Here is a 24,151-nt window from a genome sequence, read left to right on the forward strand (position 1 = left end):
ATGAGTGAAGGAGTGAAAGGATAGATGGATGAGAGAAAGGATGGATGAGTGATAGGGTCAATGGATGGATTCATGAGTGGACGAGTAGATGGATGGGTGGGTGGATGGATGGAAGGAAGGATGGCTAAGTAAAAGGGTCGAGGGAGAGAGAAAGGGAGGATAGATGGATGACTGAAAGGGTGGATGGGTGGAAGGATGAGTGACTGGGTGGATGGATGAGTAAGTGAATGGATGGCTGGATGGGTGAAAGGGTAAATGGCTGGATGGATGAGTGAATGGATGGATGGGTATAAAGGTGGATGGATGAGTTTACAGATGGATAGGGTGAAAGGGTGGATTGATGGATGGATGGATGAAGGGATGGATGAGTGTAATGATAGATGGAAGGATACATGATGGATAGGTTTGCAAATGGTTGAATATGTTTGGACATGGCTGGGCTTACTTATATACTATTGCGCCACCTCCTCTGATGTGTCTGTAAAACTTACCTATTGTCCTGACGTTTTGTCCTGAATTTTGACCTCCTGTCCTGAATTTGTGACCTGAATTTTGATCCTTTGTCCTGAATTTTTACACTCACCGTCCTGAATTTGCACCAATGCCAGTTGGTCACCCTAACCCACAACCGGCGCCTGCCGCCAGGTTGGATTCGGAGTCAATGGGTGGAATCATTGTTTACTTTTAGAAAACAGCAGCGAGAAAGACCACTGCACTCAACCTTCCGCACACGTCTATATTTAATGAGCCCCAGTTAAAAAGTGCGCCAGCGCACTTTGTTGCAGTCAAAGGGATGCTTTGCATATTCATGTAAAGCGCTGAAATATACGGATTTCTGGCAACAAAAAAAGGACAGTGTGGCCACAAAGCTGACTCAGTACAAAGAGATAGGTGGAATGCTTCAACTAACCTGGCCACGGGTAATTCCCGTGTCGCATTCCAGCCCATCCATTACAGGCAGACATCAGACATAAGCAAATGAATACGAGTCTAGTACCAAAAGGGACTGTCTTGGCCGAATTGCTACCCTGCGAACCCTCTCCTCTAAAACGCAACAAAAGCAACCCCAGACCGGCGTCAATGAAGGGTCAGGCTTGAAGTGCAAAGAGGACTGGGTTCTACCCAAAGGGCAAGAGAGCAAGCATGTTTACTAACCCCAGTGTCAAAAAGGTTTTCTCCACAACAGATCTCCAGTACTGTAATAACTGCGACTGAACGGCAGCGCTATGTTTTTCACAGAAAACAAGGCGACTACTACGTCTGCATGTCCTTTACATTTAAAGAGAAAAAGGCAAGTCGTTCGCAACCTTAACTCAATTCTCTTTTAGAAGCTCAATATCAACTTTCTTGTGGAGTATATGTGAACGCGCAGTCTGTGCAAAACACAGAGGATTAAGAAACAAGACCGCATCGTCTATGGTTTTGTACATAGATGCAGCGAAAGCGAGGCTTTGGGCTCTCATCGGCTTTAACTGCCGACTTTGGTGCAGGAAACCAGGGTTCGAGCCTCGAGGTCGCGTCCACATCCTGTGATTCTGGGCAAATCACTTTATCTCCCCGTGCCTGAATATGTAATGTAAATACGGTGCTCATGTAGAGCGCTCCAATACCTTCGGGTCGAGTTCGCGCTATATAAAAGATGCAAAAAATAAATAAATAACATAGATCAGAAGTGTGTGTTTTAGAGAGCAATGTGTTGCAACAAAGGCCGATGGGTCGCATGCAGCCGTTTCCAGCAGTTTTTAGGCTGCACCTTTCGTGTAGAAACACATAAAGCAATTATACGTGGGTGCGCTTCAGCAGGCATCCCTCTGGGTACACATCCATGTCGGTTGGGTGCCCTCGAATATCGGGGCCTAGTCCATGCGTGTGAATAGGACCCCACCCCACAAATGATGCTATTCAACGGCTAGAATCCGTTTCTTTAGGTCCAGAAAAAAAACACACACGTTCTTCATAATCTGCTGTACACTGGGTGCAGGGCTGGCTCTTAGTTGCTTTTGCGATTTATGGTTTTAGTTGTGATAAATGTGGGCAGTCAGACGAGCCAAGCATGTAACTTATAGGGTTACAGAGTAGATATAAATAGGTTCGAGATTTGCACTAGGCGGATCCTTGTGGCGACAGACAGCGCAAGAGCCATGTTCATAGGTCACATCAATAAACGCCTCCGCCCCAAGATCGCTGTTAAATATAAGCTAACTCACACCTGCTATTGCCGATCTCTTATCACTAATGTGTAGGCACTTGACACATCGCCGTGGAAACAGAAGTGGAATTGGGTAAAGTCGAAAAACGAGGCCAATACAGCCAAAGGAACGACGGAGCTACGTGGTAACCAAACACTCATTACTTACAATATGGGAGGGTATGCATAAACATAACTAGAAGACGCGTCATCACTAGAAGGTCTGCGAATTTCAGCGGGTTTATGCAGCTTTTACTTCACCTAGAGGCAGGGTATACAATGCTTGTGCAGAAGAGGAGTAGGAGGTGCAAACAAACCTCTCCCCAATGTTGCTGCTCTTATAGCAAATCTCTCAATTCTTCCACGCTGTTACTATCTGTGCCATCTAATCTACCATTTTTCTTTTAGGTGACTTTTTATGGTAGCAATTCATGGCTTAGTATTTCTTCAGTGTTAGTGTAAGGAGGTTTGCTGTTTTCCTATGCTGTTTTTTTACTTGTAAAGTGCTCAGACACTCATTCTGAATGGAGTACGGCTATGAAATAAATGCGGTCTAAACAAGCAGGGGGCATGGTATGGGAGAGGGAATTAGGCACGAGCAGAGAGTGGGTACACAGATGTCACAGCACACAGAGGCAAAGCAAGAAAGCATTCGGGGACAGAAAATGCCTTGGTCATTCACCTGTCTTTGCGCCTAGTTTTAGATTTTATGATGGTCTTGACTCAATTGAGGGGTAAATGGCCCTACTGTGAAGTACTGCAGGCCAGGTACGAGTCACAAGACTCCCTTTGTCCACATAGGCTAGCACTCCCCAGATGAAGTTTTTGCCAGACTTTGCCGCAGGGACCTACAGTCCTACACTGGAGAACAGAGGAAACTTACTCTTAGCTGATGAGTAGGAAGACCCAGAGAATTGGAAAACATAACCGAATGAAGTGGGCCTTGAGATTCATGCTCACTGCACTATGTATAGCTGGTTCATTCTCATTTGTCACCCACTCACCAGGTTTTGTGGAAAACAGACGGTCATGCTGATGATGTCAAATACAATGAAACTCCAATGGAAGTTGGACGGGAGAAGTCCAGCAAAATGAAAGCAATATTCATATGGGCTCCCACGTCCACACACTACACCCGCGCTCCCCAAAAACTGAATGCGCTTGGTTAAGAACACTTGCACACAGATATGGCGCACCGTCACATGACTTCACTATGGCATAGTGATGCACTTTCACTGGTACGTGACCTGCGATATTTTAAAACATGGGACTTAATAGACATTTCTGCATTGGGGGCATTTGGAGGGATGGTAATATTCTCACTTGAAAAGAGTTACAGACCCAGGATGAACTGACTGGCACCAAAGCTTTTAAATACCTCCAGCTTCGACATGCCCTCAGATCGCATATCCCAGGGGAGACTGTGGTAAAAGGATGATACAGAGTCGAGCTGTACAAGTAGATAATCCTTTATTGTGGTTTACTAAAGAGACCCCCTGCCGGAGTACTCCCCCCCCCTTGAGGACAGAGTCCTAATTGAAGCATTACCGAAAAAGACAGTCTCTCGGATATATTAAAAAAAATTACAAAACAACTCTCCGGAACTCCTTGCTGCGTTGAGATCCAAGTCGGAGGCCGACACCTGGGACTGTGATGACGGGGAATGGAAGGAGGCACTGAGGACCTTCCAGGAGGTTTCTATACAGACAGGGTTCAGATTGATTTTTCTGCGCATAGTGCATTGATCTTACTATGCACCCACAACTTTCAGACGCATGTGGCGCGCCACCATGAACCTGTGTCTGAGGGGCTGCAGAGTTGAGGGAACCTTTTTCCACACGTTGTGCACGTGCCGAAAAATTCAAACTTTCAGACTCCACCCCGCACCGCCCCCTGACAACAGACAGCAAAGAAATTCATTTTATATTTTTGGGAAGAGGAGCCGCCACCAAAATATGCCAGGATCTGGCTCTCATTGAGCCTTATAGTGGCTAAGCGAAACATAGCAAGATTATGGGGAGGGGTTGAGGTTCCGCTGGTGGGCGACTGGGAGCGGGATTTAGACTGGTGCATGATCAATAAGAAGCCAATATATCAGGGAAGAGGCTGCTCACACAAATGGGAGAAAGTATGGACAAGTTGGCAATCCTACAGAGGTCTGGATCTGGGGCCCACCCCAGGAAGAGACAGACAATGATGTACATGACACACTCTGTGTCAAGAAGAGATGGTAAAATGTGTAGACTGCCTTCATTCCGTTTCTTTTCCTTGTGTGATTCCTTGAGGTCTCCGAAATTAACATGCTGTATCAAAAAACGTTATATAAGTATCTCTGTATGCTGCTTGTAGTGTTGGAACGCTCCAAGCCAGGTAGTTTATCTTGTAGATTTATTTGAGGTGGTAAATTATATACAAAGAGATAAGGCTAGAGTCTAAGTAGGAACCTAAGTAGGAGCCCCACCAGGAGCAGCTTCCCTGCTGCTCAGCCCTTCTTTAAGGTTTATATATTTGTTTATTGCATAAAAATAAATAAAACCTTTTTTTTTTTTTTAAGAACGCCTGGTACAACTCGAGCTTGTGGATGCTGTTGTTCTATCACTAGAAGGCCCAATCTGTGTAATTTAGGAATACTTGCAGAGAGCAGGTTTTCCCTTCACTCTTCTATAAAAAAAAAAAAAAACAGGCCTCCTCAAAATCTAGTTTTGTATCTTGTGCTGGAAAGAAGAAACTCGAGTTAATGGAAAAATGGAAAACGTGAAACTTTAGTGTTAACTGTTTTTATTCCCACTGTAACAGTGCTCTAGGGACTTGAGTGTGGTTCACGTCACGTGAGTAAAAGCACAACAATAGCGGGTTCCAAAGGGGGTACAATCTCAATCGCTGCCATCACTCCTCGCTCAAATTATTGAGCTTTGTCAAAGCCCCGTAACTAATCCTTAGCCGGACTTCCCCGCAACAATATTTTGTAATTTAACCACACTGCTTGCGGATCCCAACCAAAAGCTGTACTATACACCCCTTAACTACTACACAGATAATCGAGTTTTCCCACCACATACCAGCCTCACGCTCAACTTACCCATCAGTACTCCTTCGCTTGCTGCCCCTCAAAACGTCATCTAAGTCTTCCAAATTCCTCACCTCTACTCGCCCCTATTGTCTTACTTAAACCTTAATCCATGTTGTCTCTGACATCGCTGTCACGTCTACCCGCTGATTAAGGACCCGATTTTACCAGAACCCGTCACAGATATGTCCCTTTCCCTACTAAACTACCTTTTCACGATCCTCTCGTTCTCCCAGATATTCACCCTTTTCTGTGTCCAGTCACATACCCCTTAAGCTCCCAATACAACATCCGGCATTTGCCATTCAGTCTTTCTTCAAACTCCACCCAAATTACTCCAATTCCCAACCCAAAAACCACCCTTACTGTAAGTTTCCTGGCTAGAACCTGTCCACTGATTTCACGATCTATGATAATCCACCAGTCAGTAATTGTTGTAAAGTCCGCTCCATTCAATAACAGTGTCCCCTACATTTCCCCTCAAGCCACGGAACCAGAATACACCTCTCAGTTAACATCAGTCATAGACCAACCCACGGTCTCACCTCAAACTGCCACCCGGCACCTTGGAGCAGCTGTCGGGCCTGTTCGGCCGCGCACCCTGCTGCCAGCACGAACTGGTTGATCATCACTTGCTGCCGCAGCTCCTCCATGTTCACAGACATGGCTGCCGCCGCCCTCCACACACCGATCCCCACCGGCCCCTCTCGCAGAACCCGACCAGCCCACGGCTCCCACTTCCGACGTTCATTGGCTGAGTATGCCTCGTGTCAGCAACATCATAGGCCGAAGATCCTGTCACTCGACTCTCTGTGTCCCACAACAAACAGTGTAAGCCAGCGTCCAATGGCAGCAGTACATCAGCCATTAAACGCTGGCGACGCAATGTTTGTTGTGCTTTTTTTTACAGGCCCTGCCCAACACTCTCCACCATTGGTCCATTTCACGCCATTCCGCCTATTCCCTTGGTCCGTTTGGCTGAGAAGTGACGGCTGACAGTTTCCTTTTGCGCTCTCCTGATTGGCCTGTCTACTACAACGGCTATCTCGGTTCCTCATTGGACGTGGTATTTGCTATTTTAAACTTCCATGACAGGTTGTGCCCGTAACTGATTGGCCGCGGAAGTGCAGAGACTTAAGTTGATGCCGTGGGCAAGTTCATTCAGGACTTTACTTGGCTACTTTATCCAAAGTAAAAAATCTGAACCGGATATGTTAGTGTGACTAAGCCACTTCCGGGTGCGTGGGTGTAGTAGTTGTGTTTTTTTCCTTACTATCACACAGTAGTTGACCTTTGCCGGCAGTCGTATAGTACAATACTGCACAGGCTTGTTTGCCTACCTAAACAAACACTTTCATTTTTTATCATATGCAGCTTTATATATCGCGGACTGTACCCAGAGGTGTTAGAGCGCGTTACAGTAGTATTCTAGCGTTACATAAGGCACATTTATTGCAGTATTATACCTCTACTTGTACTTTGTACGCTTTTGTAACATGCACTCGTGTCACTTTTTCCTTTTGTAACGTATCGTTTGCTACCTCTTGTGTTTTGTTTGCTTTTGATACTCGCACAATTGTCACTATTGCCTCATGTAAAGTAACGTTTGCTTTTGTAACATGCTCACTTGTAATTTTCTCCTCATGTATCAGTACTGTTCCTATTGTGAAGCGCTCTGACACCTTCGGGTAAAGTCCGCGCCATATAAAAACGCATTAAAAAAAACAAAGCAAAGATTAACTGATGCGTAGCTGAACGAAAGTGCAAGCCTAGGAGGTTGCCAAATAGTATCAAGGTGGACCCAAAGGTCACAGGGAACAGATGATCATTGCAGGCATTTCCACTTGTTCGAGGGTTTTATGTGGCAAGTACAGCATTGCATTTTTCACATACATTGCATAGTCAGCAATATTGAATGATAGACCTAAAGTCTGCAGTGTTAGGAGGGAGGCTTCATATCGAGATAGACAGTTAATACTCTGGGCTTGTATCAGCGTGGAACGTCGGGCGAGGCGAGGAGGGAAGAGTAACATTAGCCAGCCCTGCCAAGTACCACGCATCACAGGTTAGACAAATGGATTTTAGTGTTGGTGGCCGCATCACCACACTAAAATGCATTAGTGACGCATATTAAAGCTCCTGGGACCAACACGTGCCCTTGGTCACTGCAGCATTCTTTTGAATAGTGCAATTTGTTTTGGATAGCTCTATGCTGCTGGTTGCACAGCCGCAATGTCATCATAAGCCAGGCCACGAGGGGTGAGCGTTGCTGGGCTACAAAGTTAAACAAGCATTTGCAATGCAATGGGTCTCTCATTTACAAGAGTTTGAGCAATTAGCATTGTAAATGACAATGTCTTTTATTTGTTTTGAAAACCTGCAAGCGGTGCGTTAACGCGCACTTTGGGCTTATAGTCCTTGCTTAGGAGAAGCAAAGGCAGTAAAAGAGACGCCGTTACTGCCAGCCTTGCTTCTCATAAACAATGACTAGATGTACAAAGTGTGTGCTTACGCTACGCTTGCAGGTTTTCAAAACACATTAATAAAAGGCCTTGTCATTTATAATGCCAATAGCTCAAACTCTAGCAAATGCAAGACCTATTGCATTGCAAATGCTTGTTCCCTTTGCTATTGCTGGTTTGTTCTCAAAACTCTGCTCGAGAGCAACTGCAGGATAAGAAGGGCTTTGTTGCTTCTGTTCACCAATGCATTTGTCTGTAGAGCAGGGAGAGTTGATGACAGAGAGAGCATGGGAAGTGCTACCCACTCATTCCTTTAACGGGTTTTGTCTTCTGGAACACTAAAGACAAAATGGTTCGGGCACAGGAAAGGGGGTTATGCTTCAGACCCTGGCAAACTCCTGTCCCAGGGCAGCAGGGTCTAGGCTGCCAGTGGGCTGTTCCTCACCCAGGCATGCCACGTGACTTCTCCATTGAGTCCATGCCTGACAAGGGTTGGGCATGTGCTAAAGACATGATGGATGGTGTTAAAAAAAAATCACTTACCTGCCGGCCGGCCGCCCCCACGCCTCCTTCCTCTTCCTGGCGTCTTCTGTGCAAATAGGAAGCACCCAGGGTCCCCATAGCCAATCACAATGCTGCAATGCAGCGTTGTGATTAGTTTGAGGGCTGTAGTTCGGCGCTCAGCCAAGGCATGGAAGCATGGGCAATGGCATATTCTCCACCCAGACTGTAATGTAGTAAGGGTGGAGAACATGCAAAGTGCGCATGACAGTTTGGCCGCCCGAGAGGAACTGCCAATCAGTCATTGCTCACTCACAGAGTGCCAACCACTCCTCCCCCTGTTCTGAGAGCAGAGCAAATCTGCCCCGCCCCTACAATACACAGCAGCAGGAAGAAATAATATGATAACGTCAAGTTATTATCATTTGATTTTACACTGCAAAAAGCAGTGGGGCAACGCTCCTCCGCCTTAGCGGAGGAGCTGCCACTGGAAACTTCATCAGGTAGGACTCAGTGGAAATGGGTAAATTATTGTTTAAGAAGCAGAAATCTGTTACATTCACAGACTACAAAGTCTGTTTTCCAGATCAAAACAAAAGGATGAATGAAGCACTTCTATGTTACAGGCAGAGAGATATGCTGTAGCAGCCTCGCAACACAGGCTCAGGCACAGAAACACCAATACAGTATACCAATATTGGTGACATTAAATTAAGGTAATGTCAGAATGTAAGCCAGAACATTAATGTGGACTGAGAAAGCACTAAATGCACACAATACACCAAATCCTAAGTCCAACCCACCTGATAATAAAATAAACATTGTAAAAACCAATAGATTTTGCTTATGCGAGATCTATTGATTTTTCCTGTGTTTTTTAATACATGTGGCACAGCAGTACAAGCTGTGCAACATGGGTTAAAGTTTTAAAAAGTGCTATGATGTGGCCAGCGTTGACTGCGTCATAGTGGTTTTTCCCCCTGTAAGCCATGTTGTACAGCAACCTACACTGCTGTGCAATATGGGTAAAAACAGTGCGGGCCAATCAACACGAGGGAGGTGCGAGCGAGGGAGCTTGAACCATGTACAGCGGGAGGAGGGTGAGGGGCGGGAAAGAAACAGCGGACAGTGAGAGGAGGGCGGGGGTGTTAAAGAAACAATAGACACTAGGAGGAGGGCGGAGGGTGCTAAAGAGACAAAGTACAGCAGGAGGGAGAACCAACGACCAGCAGGAGGAGGGCATGGGGAAACAACACGAGGGAGGTAGAAGCAACAGCGGGACGAGAGCGGAGTGAGGGACTGCAGACACATGTACTCTATAAGAGTGCATGTAAAAAAGTTTGTAAAATTGAGGGAGTTTGAACCATGTACAGCGGGAGGAGGATGAGGGCGGGAAAGAAACAACGGACAGTGAGAGGAGGGCGGGGGTGTTAAAGAAACAACAGACACTAGGAGGAGAGCGGAGGGTGCTAAAGAGACAAAGGACAGCGGGAGGGAGAAACAACGACCAGCAGGAGGAGGGCATGGGGAAACAACACGAGGGAGGTAGAAGAAACAGCGGGACGAGAGCGGAGTGAGGGACTGCAGACACATGCACTCTATAAGAGTGCATATTATCGTAAGGTGCGATATTATCGTAAGCACTCAGTGTTAGTCAAAAGCACATTGTTATCCAGGATGGGCCAATGTTAGTCAAAAGCACATTGTTATCCTGGATGGGACCAATGTTAGTCATTGTTATTCCAGTCAAAGGCACAATGTTGCCCTATGAGGGTCATTGTTAGTCAATGGTACAGTATTATCATATGGCAATCAATGATAGCCAACGGCACAATATTACCCTAATTGAACAATATTAGTTGAAAGCTTAGTACTGTCCTAAGGGGATCAATGTTATCGAAAAGCACAGCGTTATTCTAGTCAAGGGACACTGTTAACCCTTGGCAGTCAAAGTTAGAGTCAGTTATACAATAGTAAGTCACAAAAACCAGTCCTTGCCCTACAGGAACTTCTGTGGTGAAAACTCACAACTAGAACACGGTAATCACTAGGGCAGAACACGGTAATCACTAGGGCAGAACACACGTGACGATGAAATGCTAGAATACTTGGACACCTAAGAAGGCTTAAACAACAGTCACAAAAATTATAAATAAGTCTACTAGGGGCAAATCTCGCAGGACCAGACAGCACGGTCCAACTTGGGGTAAGAACACCCAAACACAGCTGACGGTCAGTGCCATGGGGCCCAATGCCACCACTGAAGCACCCTCCTTTTCGGCTACGTCATAACCTTTAATCTTTAAACACCAATCAGGTCCGATGGAACCCTCGGAAGGCTTCTGAGCTCGAGCCATGCCCGGCTTCAGCCACCGGGGCTGCTGTTGTGCTAGAGGCATTCCTTCCAAATCCTGGGCACATATGTGAATCCCCACCATGTGGCGCGGTTTAACGCAAAGGCCTAATTTCAGAGGTCCATGGAGGAAGCCCGCCATTCTTTCCAGGAAACCACAGGGAGCCCATAAGTCACGAGCGCCGCTTGTGTCAAGCTCGCCCTAGGCCGGAATGGCTTTGAACACAACGCGGGCCCGTCGCGGAAGGTACTAGAAGGTTCCAACGCACACGGCCTTTTTTATGCTGCCCCTTACTCTGGAAGCTTGAAATTCCACCCTCCCCTATATAATTTAGTTTCATGCAAATATACCCGCCAACTGTCGCTTTATATACGAGACAGCCTGGCTTTCAAGGACTGGAAAGTGTGCCTTTTTACAGTCACATATCTCAGAGGGTTATCGCACCTGCTGTACGGCAACTGTGTGCAAATCAGGAGTCACACGTAGAGGTGGCGCGCAACAGAAAGCTCGAGTCAGATGCCTTTACCCTGGAACGCTCGAGGTCCTCTTAGATCCTTGAACCAAAATCAAGCGCTCGCCATGACGTTTCCGTTTGGCTTTTTCTGCCGTGGCCTCGCCTGCTAAAAGGTTTCTTTTCTTTATGGGGCCATGTGTTTGGCCCCATAAAGATAAGAAACCTTTTGCAGCAGAAGGAAGGCAGGCGAGGTCGTCCAAATGGGACGGCTCGAAAAGCCAAGCAAAAACGTCACCAGCACCTCTTTCCCAATGGCTGTCCGCCGTTTACCATAAACGGTGATGCTGGCCAATGGGAAAGAGGGGCGAGGCTTAATGCCCCTTACTGAAAATACCCTGTTAACACTAAATCTCGCCAGCGAGACTGCGCATGCGCGCAGCCTTACGCTCGCAAGACCTAAAAAACAGCGTTGGCAACATTTGCACTTAATTATTACACTGATTGGCCTGGCCTCTTTGGTCCTCATGGATGAAATATCATAGTGCGTTGTGATAATAGTATTAAATAAGGTGCCGTTTTGTTTGCTGTGCAAGACAAGGTGGTGCTGGGATTGTCCATGGACAGGGCAGCCGGTGCACTGCAAGATAGTTTATCAAGTCAGGCTTTAGGGTAAAAAATATCTCTGGCAAGCCCCTGGGTGAGCACTCGTTTTAAAAGTGACGGAGCTGCCATGATTCGCCTTCAGCTGCCATGATTCACCTTTTCCAGGCGACGCTGTGTGATTGGAACCACATAGTCACACTAGAAACAGAGATGCTGGCTGCTGTTGCAGTCAGAAGAGCACTGACCACGGCCTCCAGGCGGGCCAGGCAGCCCAGCACAAACCAGTCTGCATCTTGGCGGCCTGGAGTAGGACAGCAATTGAAGATACTTTGCAGGCTTAGCCTGCCCTGGAAGCCACCTCTGGCTCTCGTTTGCATAGGTGAGATTGCTGGAGCAGAGTTTTCTGTTTGAAAATTCGTTGGTTTTTGAAGCTCTGGCATGTCTATTTGTCATATTAATTTTATTAATTACTAGCAATTAATTATTTGTCTTGTGCAAGTGTGTTTATATTAATCAATCCGTTTGTCCTAATAAGAGAGAGTTACACGTGGGTGCGCATAAATGTGCTGTTTAACAATAACGTGCGTGTTTTCATGTTTAAACGTTGCTATGTGCTGTTTATTTTTGAGCACAAAACGCTTTCCGAATTAATGCTTTTCTATGTTGCAAGCGCTAGATAGATGCATACACATAAGGGTATTAGTGGGGTTAACACTGTTTAATCACTATGCTGTGGTAACATTGTTTTTGTTTCTTTTAATTAAGATGGTCTATTGTGGCCTATGGTGGCCTAGTTAAAGATGGCCGATTTTATAAGCCTGGCCTCGATTTGAAAGTAGAAAACTGAGATGGAAGAGAGCCCTGCTGAATATGGTCCTGAAGTCAGCTGACCACAGTCCTTGCTTGCTTTGCAAAAATTTCCATGAGGACAGCAGCAGTCAGGGTAATCTTCGAGTGAAATGGAACGTCCTTGGCAGCCTTGGGAAAACAAAGGAGCCTTAGAGAAAGACTCTGAGCATTGGTCTCATTGCCGAGGAGAAGTAGAACTAACAAGATACATTTGTGATTCTTGGTCCCTGTTCCGTAGTCTTTATTTTGTGATTTGTCCTGAGCGGAGATTTTCGAATGTAGTAATGTTACATCCTTTCCTTCTCGCTCTGCTCAGCGGTCCAGCAGACATTACAACTTTTTAATGTATCTTTCCTTTGTTCGTTTCATTATAAAATTGTCAGCCTAGAGAGGGCCCGTGCACCCCCTATTTGCCACTTGCCATTTGCCTTTGCCGCGTACGGATCTGCGCTGCTGAGGATTGATGCTGAAGGGACTTCGTCTTGAGAGACTTTACCGAGAGACTTGTCCTGACCCGTTCTGACATTTAGCTAGAATAGGTAACTATGAGAAAAATGATTTATGCTGCTTGATTTTACATTTGACTAATTTTAGATAAAGCAATATAATTTGAACATGGTGTTGGATATTATTTCTTGTCAATTATTGTGTATTATATTTTGATTATTGCCGTATAGGTTGTATAGATTATGTTTATGGACAGTCACAATAACCAGGTCTTATCGGCCTCGATATAGATGCAGGGTGATTAGGAGTTTTCTTTCCACAGGTTTATTGCTGCTGGTAGAGTATTTGAGCGTATGTTAGTGAAATGGGCCCTAGCGTATGATGAATGTATGTGCGTGTAACTGTGAGATTACTCTATCTGTGGTAGTGGGAATATTATACACACCCTGATCTCTATCAATTTCCTGGTAGCAGAGGATGGTTATTGATGATTGTCTTGATCTGATAAGATTGCTTGTACATTAGCTTATTGATTATTGATTGATGTTGGTATATGTACTAATACTATATGTTGGAGTCGTAATGTTGAGTTATATGTAGTGCTTCTGGAACTTGGGAGCTGGTAGCAGTTCCGTAGTAGGGCAGAGGGAAGTATATGCTGCTCTCGGGAAAGACGGAATTGTAAGGAATAACGTGTGACAATTGAAGTTGCGCGTCACATTGTCTGGGTTCGGAATCAGTGACATCGTCGTATGTTACTATTAGATATTTCTGGTATATAAGGAGTGTGTATGATAGTGAAGGTTATCTGTGAAACTCTGGTCTTAAGTCCCAGGGATCCGTAAGGATTACCGTTAAAGCTTATTGCGGGAGAAGTAATAGGTATTCTCTGAGCTTGTTTGAGAAACTGAACAGAGGAAAGCTGTTTAGTTGATGTATGTATGTTATAATTCTGTAGTGGAGCAGATTGTTCGCTGTTCTCAGGAAGCAGGATTCTGTATGTATGTACTATATTTTCTTGTATGAATGTGCGTGAATGTTTGTATATTTAATTGACTGTAAGACTCTTTGGACAAGTCCTAGAGGAAACAGTTAATGAATGTATGTTAGAAGGGCAGAGTAGAGGAAAGTGCTACTGTGTCAACGAGAGGTTTCTTGTGAAATAGACTCTCTTTTACTATTCTGTGGTTAGCGAAGCAGACAATGGAGATGTTTTTATGTTGTAACTAATAGATTTTGTAGAAATTTTGACACGAAGTCTACTGAAAAGATTTTGTAAAGGAGGGGTAGACGAGTGACAGAAGACAGGAGACAAGCGACTGCAGCGACTGTTGACGTCAGAAAGACCGCGCTCTGATTGGATAGTGGATCAGAATAGAGCTCGCGCTAGGATTGGTGCGTTAGTGTGAGCCGCGCAAGGATTGGAAGAGCTATTTAGTGACGTAGACGCTCCAGGATTGGTGCGTTAGTGTGAGTCGCGCTGCTATTGGTTGAAAATTCGTATTGTATATTTATAATACGGAAAGAGTAGAGAGTTTTTGGTAAACGCTAAAATGTATTACCAAGAAGAGAAAAAGAAGAAAACATTTTTGGTAAAATTAAAAAGTGGTTTAACAAGGATAAAGATGTTAAAACGAGAGAGGGTGAGTTGTTACCTCCACCGAAAACACCTGCATCCTTCATGGCTGCAAGACATGGGTTTCATACCTGTATATGGTTGGAGAATTGGGTTAGGTATACTAAAGAAGATGGTGTTCTAGCATTTCCAGAACATGGTTCATTTAATCTGGCCGTGTTGAGAAATGTACGGGAAAAGATGTTATGTCTAGACCCGAAACCGAGACCTACACAGTTCGAGGCTTTAGTGGAATGGGAAGAGGAAGTACATGAGAGAGAAAAACAGAGATCTGGAGGGTACTACAGGTACATGTTTGGGAGGAGACATGATCGTGAGACTCATCATGATCGAATGAAAAGGTGGCGAGATGTTAGTATGTCAGAGGGATTATATCCGATGAGAACAGTTGAAGGAGGAGCAGAAAGGGTTCCTGAGTCAGAAATGAGAAAATATGGAGTTAATGAGTATGAGGATGAGGTCTTGAATGACATGATTTACAAGAGACCACCTCCATATAGACCAGAACCGGATAAGAGTACACCAGTTGTTTCTCCGATAAGAGATACAGTTTGTGTTAGTGAGACAGAAAATGAGACACCTGAGGTAAGAAGTGATCATTACCTTGATGAGAATGCCAGACAATTAGCCAGAACTACAACAGAGTTGACAGAAAAGATTAGGGAGTTAACGAAGAATCTGGAAGCTGTTACAGTGCCTGTAACTATAGGTCCGGTTATGCCTGTGTTTGATAAACAGAGGACAGGTGAGAATGGACTGGTGATTCCATATGTTGGGAATAATTTGACAAATTCAGTTGGTCCTTCAGGAGATTCAGGCAAAAGAGCAGAAAGAAGTGACCTGAGACAATCAAGACATGGCACATGTAGTGAAATATTGGATGCTAGTGAAGCTAGTTGTTCAGGGATGCCAATTTTAGAACCGCAGAAGAGAGTGGTTCCAATGAGAAAAACTGCTGAAATAACAGTTGAAGATTTGAATGATTGGATGAAAGTTCTACAGAAAAAGGATAAAGATTCACAAGTAGTTGATGTGGCTAGGTTACGTGTAGAACTAGAAGAGCTTGTTACAGGAACAGTTCCAACAGAAATTCTGAAGAGTCATCATGATGGTGAACTAATGTTCATGTGCAAAAACATTACCTGGAGAGCAAGAAATACACATGACAGGCTAAGAGCAATAGCGAATGAGCAGGGAGTTGACATTGATAAAGTGAAAGCTTTACAAAGAACCTACAGGATGGATTTTACAGAGAAGGATATTGAGAATTTGAATGCTACTGGTAGAACAGGACAGATTAAGGAAATGGTAGCATTATTGCGAAGATGGGGTGATGTAGAAAAGTGGAAGGATAGGTGGTATAAGAAAAGAGATGAGGCTGAAGATAGAACAACTTATTCAGCATTTCCAGTGAGAGAAAAAGAGAAACCGGTGGATAATTATCCTATGAGAGAAATACCTGGAGGAGGATATGTACATGTTCCATGGACCAGACAGGATATTTTATCATTCACAAATGATTTCCCTCGATTGAGAGAAAAGCCCGTCGAGTGGTATAGGCAGGTAGATAGGTTTGTGAAATTGTCAAAAGTGCTGTGGGTTGACCTGAATAGTCTGTTTGATATAATTGTTCCAGCAGACTTGTGAACTGAGTGTAAACTAGTTGTGAGTTGGCCTACTGAGGAATATCCAAGAGACCCAAGAACAGGGGCACCAGATCCAGAGGTAATGAGAAAGTATGATCAGGTGATGGTATACCTGAAGAGTAAAGTTCCTGCAAAAGAGACAGACTGGGTAAAGATAGATCGAACATAACAGGAAGCGAAAGAATCAGTTCATGCTTTTTACGAGAGGCTGATACTAGCATTTAAACAATTCAGTGGAGATGAACACATGGGTGACAAAGATTTGAGTCATTTTGTATACAGATTTGTATATGGCCTTAGACCTGAAATTGGTGAGAGAATTCGTGAGCATACAGTGGATTGGCAGAGTAAGAAAGTAGATGAGATTCTGAGACATGCGAAATACTTCAGTGATGAAATTGAAGCGAAACAAAGAAAGCTGAAAGAGAAAGCAATGTGGGCACAAGTGAAAGTTGCGGAAAGACAGGAAGCACAGTTAGTGGAACAGGCGAATAATCCAGGAAATAATGCAGGGAATAGACCTAGATATGCAGGGAAAGGAAAAGGAAGTCTTGAGGAAGCGAAGAAAAAGTTTCCTTGTCACAACTGTGGCCAATTGGGGCATTGGAGATCGGAGTGTCCTAATCCACCATTAGTGAATAATGAGAATAAATCCTTAAATCAACAGGTGCAGAATGAAGGAAATAATCAACAGCAGCAACAACAGAAAGTTGTGAGACAGCAGAGTCAAGAGCCAAAACCGCCCTTGCCGCAGAATAAAGGGTTACAAAAGTATAATCAGGATTCAGGATTCTACAATGATGAACAGGTAAACAAACCAAGGCGTTCAAACAAGGTACAACAGTACTTGTTAAAGAGTGAAGCGAGTGAATCTGAGGGTGATTATTGATGGTGCCGAGGAGAGGAAGAAGAGTGCATACTTGGTGCAACTCTAGAAATAGACCAGGCAGGACCATTTGTGGATTGGAAAATAAATGAGGAGAGTGTTACTTTTTTGGTAGACACAGGTGCGACAAGATCAACTGTCAGGTCAATAGATGTTAAAAATCTTCCTCTCTCGGATGAAGCAATCCAAGTAGTTGGTGTAGCCAATACGCAAATCAGAACACGTCTTACTGAACCTGTAAGAGTACGGATAGGGAAATTTTCAGACATGCACAGATTCATTGTCTGTGACACGAGTCCAGTGAACCTGTTAGGTAGGGACTTGTTGTGCAAGATGAACTGCACAATTTTTTGTACACCGGATGGAATAGCCTTTGAGACACCAGATGAGGATGTTTTGTACCGAGTGACTCTAGAGAATAGAGAAAGTGAGTTAATTGGTGCATTTGCTGTGTTTAATCCGGAGGATTTGCCTCGAGAGCTGAGAGACACAGTGAAAAGGACAGTTTGGGATTTTACTGGAGAGTATGTGGGATTGATGAATAATGTAGATCCAGTGAAAATTGCAGTGAAAGAGGGAATTACATATCCTAACATTCCTCAATACAAAATGACACCAGAAATAATTGAAGGGATAACTCCTATAATTGAGAAAATGATTCAGCAGGGAGTCCTGAGAGAACTACTGAGTAGTCCGTGTAATTCACCGATAATGGGACTGAAAAAGCCTAATGGGAAATTTAGGATCGTACAGGATTTGAGAAAAGTTAATCAAATTGTGGTGGCATGTTGTCCTATCGTGCCAAATCCATCAGTGATCCTGTATCAAATTCCACATGATGCCGAGTGGTATACAGTAATTGATTTGTGTCATGCATTCTTTTCAATTCCATTACATCATGATAGCCAGCCGATTTTTGCATTTAGGTTTGGCCAGCGTATCTTAGCATGGTGTTGAATCCCACAGGGGTATACGGAGAGTCCTTCGATATTCAATCAGTTATTGAAAAAATCGTTGGAGAGTTTGATCATGCCTGAGAGCTCAGTACTAGTGCAATACATTGATGACCTACTTGTGGCATCAAAGACACGTGAAGCTTGTGAAGTAGATACCATAGCTTTATTGAATCATCTGGCAGATGGAGGGTTAAAGGTATCTCCAGCCAAATTGCAATTTTGCAAGAAAGAGGTGCATTATCTTGGACACAATATTGAAAAGGGTCTGAGAAAAGTGACGGATGACAGGATCAGAATAATCAGAGAAATGAAAGCCCCAAAAACTCAGAGAGAAGTGAGAATGTTCCTGGGTATGGTGGGTTATTGTCGTCCGTGGATAATTAATTTTTCCTTGATAGCAAAGCCACTAATTAAACTGACAAAAAGTGAGATGACAGATCCATTGGATCTAGATGCAGAACAAATGGCAGCATTTGAAGAGCTCAAAAATAAAATGTGTGAGGCTCCAGCTTTGGGTATGCCTGACTACGAAAAGGAATTTGAGCTGTACTGCAGTGAGAGAAATGGATGTGCACTTTCAGTGTTAATTCAGAAACATGGATTACTGAGAAGGCCTATTGCGTACTTCTCATCGACACTTGACCCTGTAGCTGTGGGTTTACCAGGTTGTCTGAAATCTGTGGCTGCAACATGCAGGAGTCTGGAACAAAGTGAGGGAATCATAATGGGATATCCTGTAAGGGTATTCGTACCTCACAATGTGGCAATTCTTTTGACAAGAAGCAGAACCCAGTACATGTCACATAGTCGGTTGACTAAATATGAAAAAGTGATTCTGGGAGCATCAAATGTGACTCTTGAGAGATGTGTGAATGTGAATCCAGCGACACTCTTGCCGGATATTGAAAACGTAGGTGTAAAGATGGAAGATGATCATGATTGTTTGGATGTGCTTGAGTACTGTACAAAACCGAGACCAGACATAAGGGATCTTCCCTTGCATGAGAGTGATCATGTGTTGTTTGTGGATGGTTCATGCCTGAGAAATGATGATGGTGTGTTATGTGCAGCATATGCGGTGTGCAAAGTTTCAGAGGTCATGGAAGCATCACCATTGAAAGGAGTGAAGTCTGCACAAGTTGCTGAATTGATAGCATTGACAAAAGCTTGTGAAATTGGGAAAGATTTGAGGACGACTGTGTTGACTGATAGTCAGTATGGATTTGGAGTTGTGCATGATTTTGGCCAGCTTTGGCTACAAAGAGGTTTCTTGACATCGAGTGGAACTCCAATAAAGAATGCTGAAATGATTGGTAAATTGCTTGAGGCGATACAGCTGCCTAAAGAGTTAGCAGTCGTAAAATGTGCTGCCCATGGACAGGGAGAAGATTTTATCACGGTTGGAAACCGTTACGCCAATGATGTTGCGCAATACTGTGCCAAGACAAATCAGTCCATTAATCGGGACCGAGAGGGGGAAATGTCTTTTCTCTCTGTGATGTTTACTAATGTCTTAGAAACCTGGGATGAAGTGAAACAGTTGCAAGATGAGGCAGGAGAGGAAGAGAAAAAAGATTGGATTAAGGCAGGATGTGCTCCAAGAGAAACAGACCATGTTTGGGTCTACAGAGATGGCAGACCAGTAATGCCTAATTCCATTTTGTCGTCAATGGCAAGAATGTATCATGGCCAGGGACATTTGGGGAGGGATGCGATGGTTAGGTCATTTAAACAGACCCGGTACAATGCAAAGTTCAGGACAATTGCAGAAAGCATCTGTCAAAGGTGTTTGGTTTGTCAGCAATTTAACACTGGGAAAAAGACAGTGGTGAGTCTGGGAACAATAGGCAGAGAAGGAGGTCCTTTTACAAGAATGCAGATTGATTTCATTGAAATGCCCCAAGTAAACAGACTGAGGTATGTTCTAGTGGTAGTCTGTTTGTTTTCAAGGTGGGTGGAAGCTTACCCGACTAGAAGAAATGATGGAATAACAGTGGCAAAGTTACTGTTAAGGGAGTTGATTCCTAGGTACGGGTTTCCAGTAACAGTTGAGTCTGATAGAGGTGGACATTTTCAAAATGAACTCATGGGTTTGATTTGTGAAGCATTGAAAATACAGCAGAAGCTACATTGTGCATACCGACCAGAGGCTTCTGGTGTGGTTGAGCAGATTAATGGCACAATCAAGAACAGGATTGGAAAAATGTGCTTAGCCACTGGCATGAAATGGCCAGATGTTTTACCTCTAGTGCTGATGACTATTAGATCTACTCCAGATAGAACTACTGGTTTGAGTCCGCACGAAATAATAATGGGACGTGCAATGCGCCATGCATTTGTGCCTGTCAATAAGTTGGTGACAATAACTGATGACATGATTTTGGATTACTGTAAAGGCCTGGCTGACGCAGTTCATTCTGTGTTTCATCAGGTTGGAGAAGAAGCTACCACACTTGAGAAGAAGCAAGCCCATGATCTGAGTCCAGGAGAATGGGTGAGGATTAAAGTACACAGAAGAAGAAATTGCTTGGTTCCAAGGTGGGGAAGGCCAAGACAAGTTATTCTGACTACGACGACTGCAGTAAAGTGTGCTGGAGTGAGACACTGGGTACATGCAAGTCATACTCTGAGAGTTCCAAACCCAAAAGAAGGGACTGGTAAAGAGTATTTTGAAGAGTCAGATTCCAGTGATGATGAAGATACAGAATCAGTGGGGAAAGAAGTAGGAAAAGCTTCGAATGAACCACTGCGAGTATCAGAGAAGAGATCAGATTCTGTAAGAGAGCCTGAAGTTTCAAAAAGCAGTGAAGGAAAAAGAAAAGAAAAGAGAAATTTCACAGAGACTACTCCTGAATCAGAAGAGGAGGAGATTGAAGAACCACTTGAGATTATACTTGAAGAAGTAGGGTCAGAAGAAGATAGAGAGGGACAGATTGCGGAAGACCCCCGAGGAGGTGTAGGGAACATTCTTGATGAGCTAGGTGAAGGGACAAGTAGACAGCAAGAAGATTGCGTGTCGGAGACTCGAGGAGGGACAAAAGTAGGGAAATCTCAAACAGTGGTGAAAGAATCTGTGGAAAAGAAGAAGACTGCTAGAAAACGAAAACAAGAGGCACTTGAAACAGAATTGGATGATGAGAATGAACAAACAGAGGGTCGAGTTCTGAGAAAGAGAACTTGGATTGGAGAAAGAAGTAATAAAGAAATAAAGCCGAAAAAGGTGATAAAAGGAGATCGTTGGCCTAACAACAGAGTTAAAAGGCTGAGATACAAGATAATAAGAGCAAGTACATCGAAAGCTGAACAAGTGAATGAAATATCGAGTCAAAGTTCAAAAGCTGAAGGAGAAGAATCAAAGGAGTCAAAAGAACCAGTAGAAATAAAAAGAGTAAGAAGACCCAACCAAAAGTACAGATCACCGGAATGGTCTTATGTGGCACTGTCTGAAGGAGGAAAAGAAGAAACAGTGACTCGAGATAATCCGGAAGAGATCTTGAGAGAAGTGGTTGAGGAAGATACTGGTGAAATTCTGAAAGTACTCTTGACTGACATTGGAGAAGAGTCGAGTACTGAGGATTTTGATGTTGGAGATCTAATACAATTTGATGTTGAAGAAATTGAAGTGAAGAATGACAAGTATCCAAACTGAATAAAGGAAGGATTCACTTGGATTAAGTGAACGAAAGGATCATTTGGAAAAACTGAAACCTGAAGAATTGCTGAAGAATTTAAGAGTTCCAATTTCAGTAGTGGTGTAGTAGAGGCTAAACTAAAGTAGTAAAATGGCTAACATAGAAGATAATCGAAATAGATGTGCCTTCTTTAAAAGGTGGTGTAGAATGTGCTGCTGCTGTACTGGATTATTAATGCTTCTATGGGGTGTTTTAGTTTTATTAGTTACTTTTAAAGTAGAGTTTGAAATGCATACAGAGAATGTGACAAATATAGAGAAGAGTTTGCAAAAAGTAGTTCCAATTAGAACTAGTAATACTTACATACACAAAGATAGGTCAGTTAATAACTTTTCTAGTAATGTTTTTTCAAAATTGTTATATGAATATGTGAAAACAATGGAAGTAAGGGATTGCTACGTCTGTATGCAATTACCTGCATCCGTTTCAGAGGGTGTTACTTATCATCATTTACCAGCTACATATGGTATTTCTTGTAGTATTTTAAGTAGTGTTTTTTATTTGTTAGGGAAGGTAGATTATAAGATGTCTAATAGAGATAGTATTTTTGGGCATTTGCCAATGAACAAAGAGCTGAATCCAGCTAAAGAAGCTAACACTTTTGGTGAAATTTTTATTGAAGAAAAAGGATTAACATTAGATTACATTTTTAAGAATAATTTAACTTGCAGTCTGAAAGGAGAGGAGAAAGCTTTCCTGGATATGGTAGAAGAAAGGAGATTGAACATGCAGGAAAAAGCAGGAAAATATAAAGTGAGTGAGACAATCTGGGACATTGAGATGGGAAAAGAGTTGAAGAATGGGGCTAGTCCAACTTTAGCTCTAGATGCACCACAGAAGGGTAAACTTTGTATTACAAGAAGGAAATCCCAATATGATACATATTTTGTTGGGACTAGTGAGTGCCATGATACATACTTCATTGCAACAGGTTGGGGTTTCAGAGGTGGAGAAGATACAATTTTTCCAGGAGTATACTATGTTTGTGGGAACAAGGCTTATTACAAGTTGCCTGACCATTGGTATGGCACGTGTTATGTGGGCCTGGTTTTTCCAAAGATTTTTCATATAGATAAAATAACAGATGTAGAACATATTAATTTACTAATGCGTTTTAAGAGAGAAACTTGGTCTGAAATAGTGGGTGATATTTTCGGAGTTTTGATTCCAGCAGTGGGAATTTCTTTGAATGCTTATGGAATTCGGAAACTGTTCACAATGGTTGATCGCTTCTCGACAAATACCGCTGGAGGGTTTCTTTTGGTGAATACGGAATTAAGTGCCGTACGTGCCATGTCTATGCAAAATCGACTTGCCCTTGATATTCTATTGGCCAAGGAGGGTGGAGTCTGTGGAATGCTGAAAGTTCAACATTGTTGCACTTACATTCCAGACGAAAGCAAAGACCTGAAGGTCTATATCAAAAATATTACTGATTTGCATGAAGAATTAGTACCACTTGAAGCTGAGAATTTATGGACTAAAATAGCTAATAAAATGATAGCTGTTAAGGATTTTATTGCAAAAATAGGTAGTACTATTATAGGTAGAATATTGTTTCCTTTAACTTGTATAATTGTTGCTTTATTGATAATAAGATTAGTGTGTGTGTGTTGTAAAAACAGGGGAGGGAGGAAGAAATTGAATAAAGAGAAGAAAAACAAGAGGTTGAAAAGAGAACCTCAAGAAATTGAATTAGAAGAATTGAGGGAGAGTGTTTACTTAGAGACAAAAAGGGATGATGAAAGAGTGACTGGTGTGTAATGTTGTGTAAGGGGAAAAAGACATTTCCGATTTCTCCTAAAATGGGACTAAATTTTCACTAATTTTTTTTTTGGGTTTATTTGGTGATAAAATCACCAAAGGGGGGATTGCTGGAGCAGAGTTTTCTGTTTGAAAATTCGTTGGTTTTTGAAGCTCTGGCATGTCTATTTGTCATATTAATTTTATTAATTACTAGCAATTAATTATTTGTCTTGTGCAAGTGTGTTTATATTAATCAATCCGTTTGTCCTAATAAGAGAGAGTTACACGTGGGTGCGCATAAATGTGCTGTTTAACAATAACGTGCGTGTTTTCATGTTTAAACGTTGCTATGTGCTGTTTATTTTTGAGCACAAAACGCTTTCCGAATTAATGCTTTTCTATGTTGCAAGCGCTAGATAGATGCATACACATAAGGGTATTAGTGGGGTTAACACTGTTTAATCACTATGCTGTGGTAACATTGTTTTTGTTTCTTTTAATTAAGATGGTCTATTGTGGCCTATGGTGGCCTAGTTAAAGATGGCCGATTTTATAAGCCTGGCCTCGATTTGAAAGTAGAAAACTGAGATGGAAGAGAGCCCTGCTGAATATGGTCCTGAAGTCAGCTGACCACAGTCCTTGCTTGCTTTGCAAAAATTTCCAT

The 24,151-nt window shown here is 43.2% G+C and overlaps 1 protein-coding gene across 2 annotated transcripts in view; it reads right to left on the minus strand.

Moving 5' to 3' along the window:
* UBALD2 (UBA like domain containing 2) overlaps positions 1-6,138 on the minus strand; it is a 65,359-nt gene extending 59,221 nt beyond the window's left edge. Inside the window, exon 1 of one of the 2 annotated variants that reach the window (XM_085616932.1) lies at positions 5,801-6,088. In XM_085616932.1, coding sequence (XP_085473058.1) covers positions 5,801-5,920 — 120 coding nt within the window. In that variant the 5' untranslated portion in view covers positions 5,921-6,088. Of the gene's footprint in view, positions 1-5,800 lie in introns of both variants that reach the window. The other variant, XM_085616933.1, reaches the window with a different exon arrangement.
* Between the last annotated feature and the right edge of the window lie 18,013 nt (positions 6,139-24,151).

The sequence above is a fragment of the Triturus cristatus genome, chromosome 7, assembly GCF_964204655.1.
Source record: "Triturus cristatus chromosome 7, aTriCri1.1, whole genome shotgun sequence".
Classification (NCBI taxonomy): domain Eukaryota; kingdom Metazoa; phylum Chordata; class Amphibia; order Caudata; family Salamandridae; genus Triturus; species Triturus cristatus.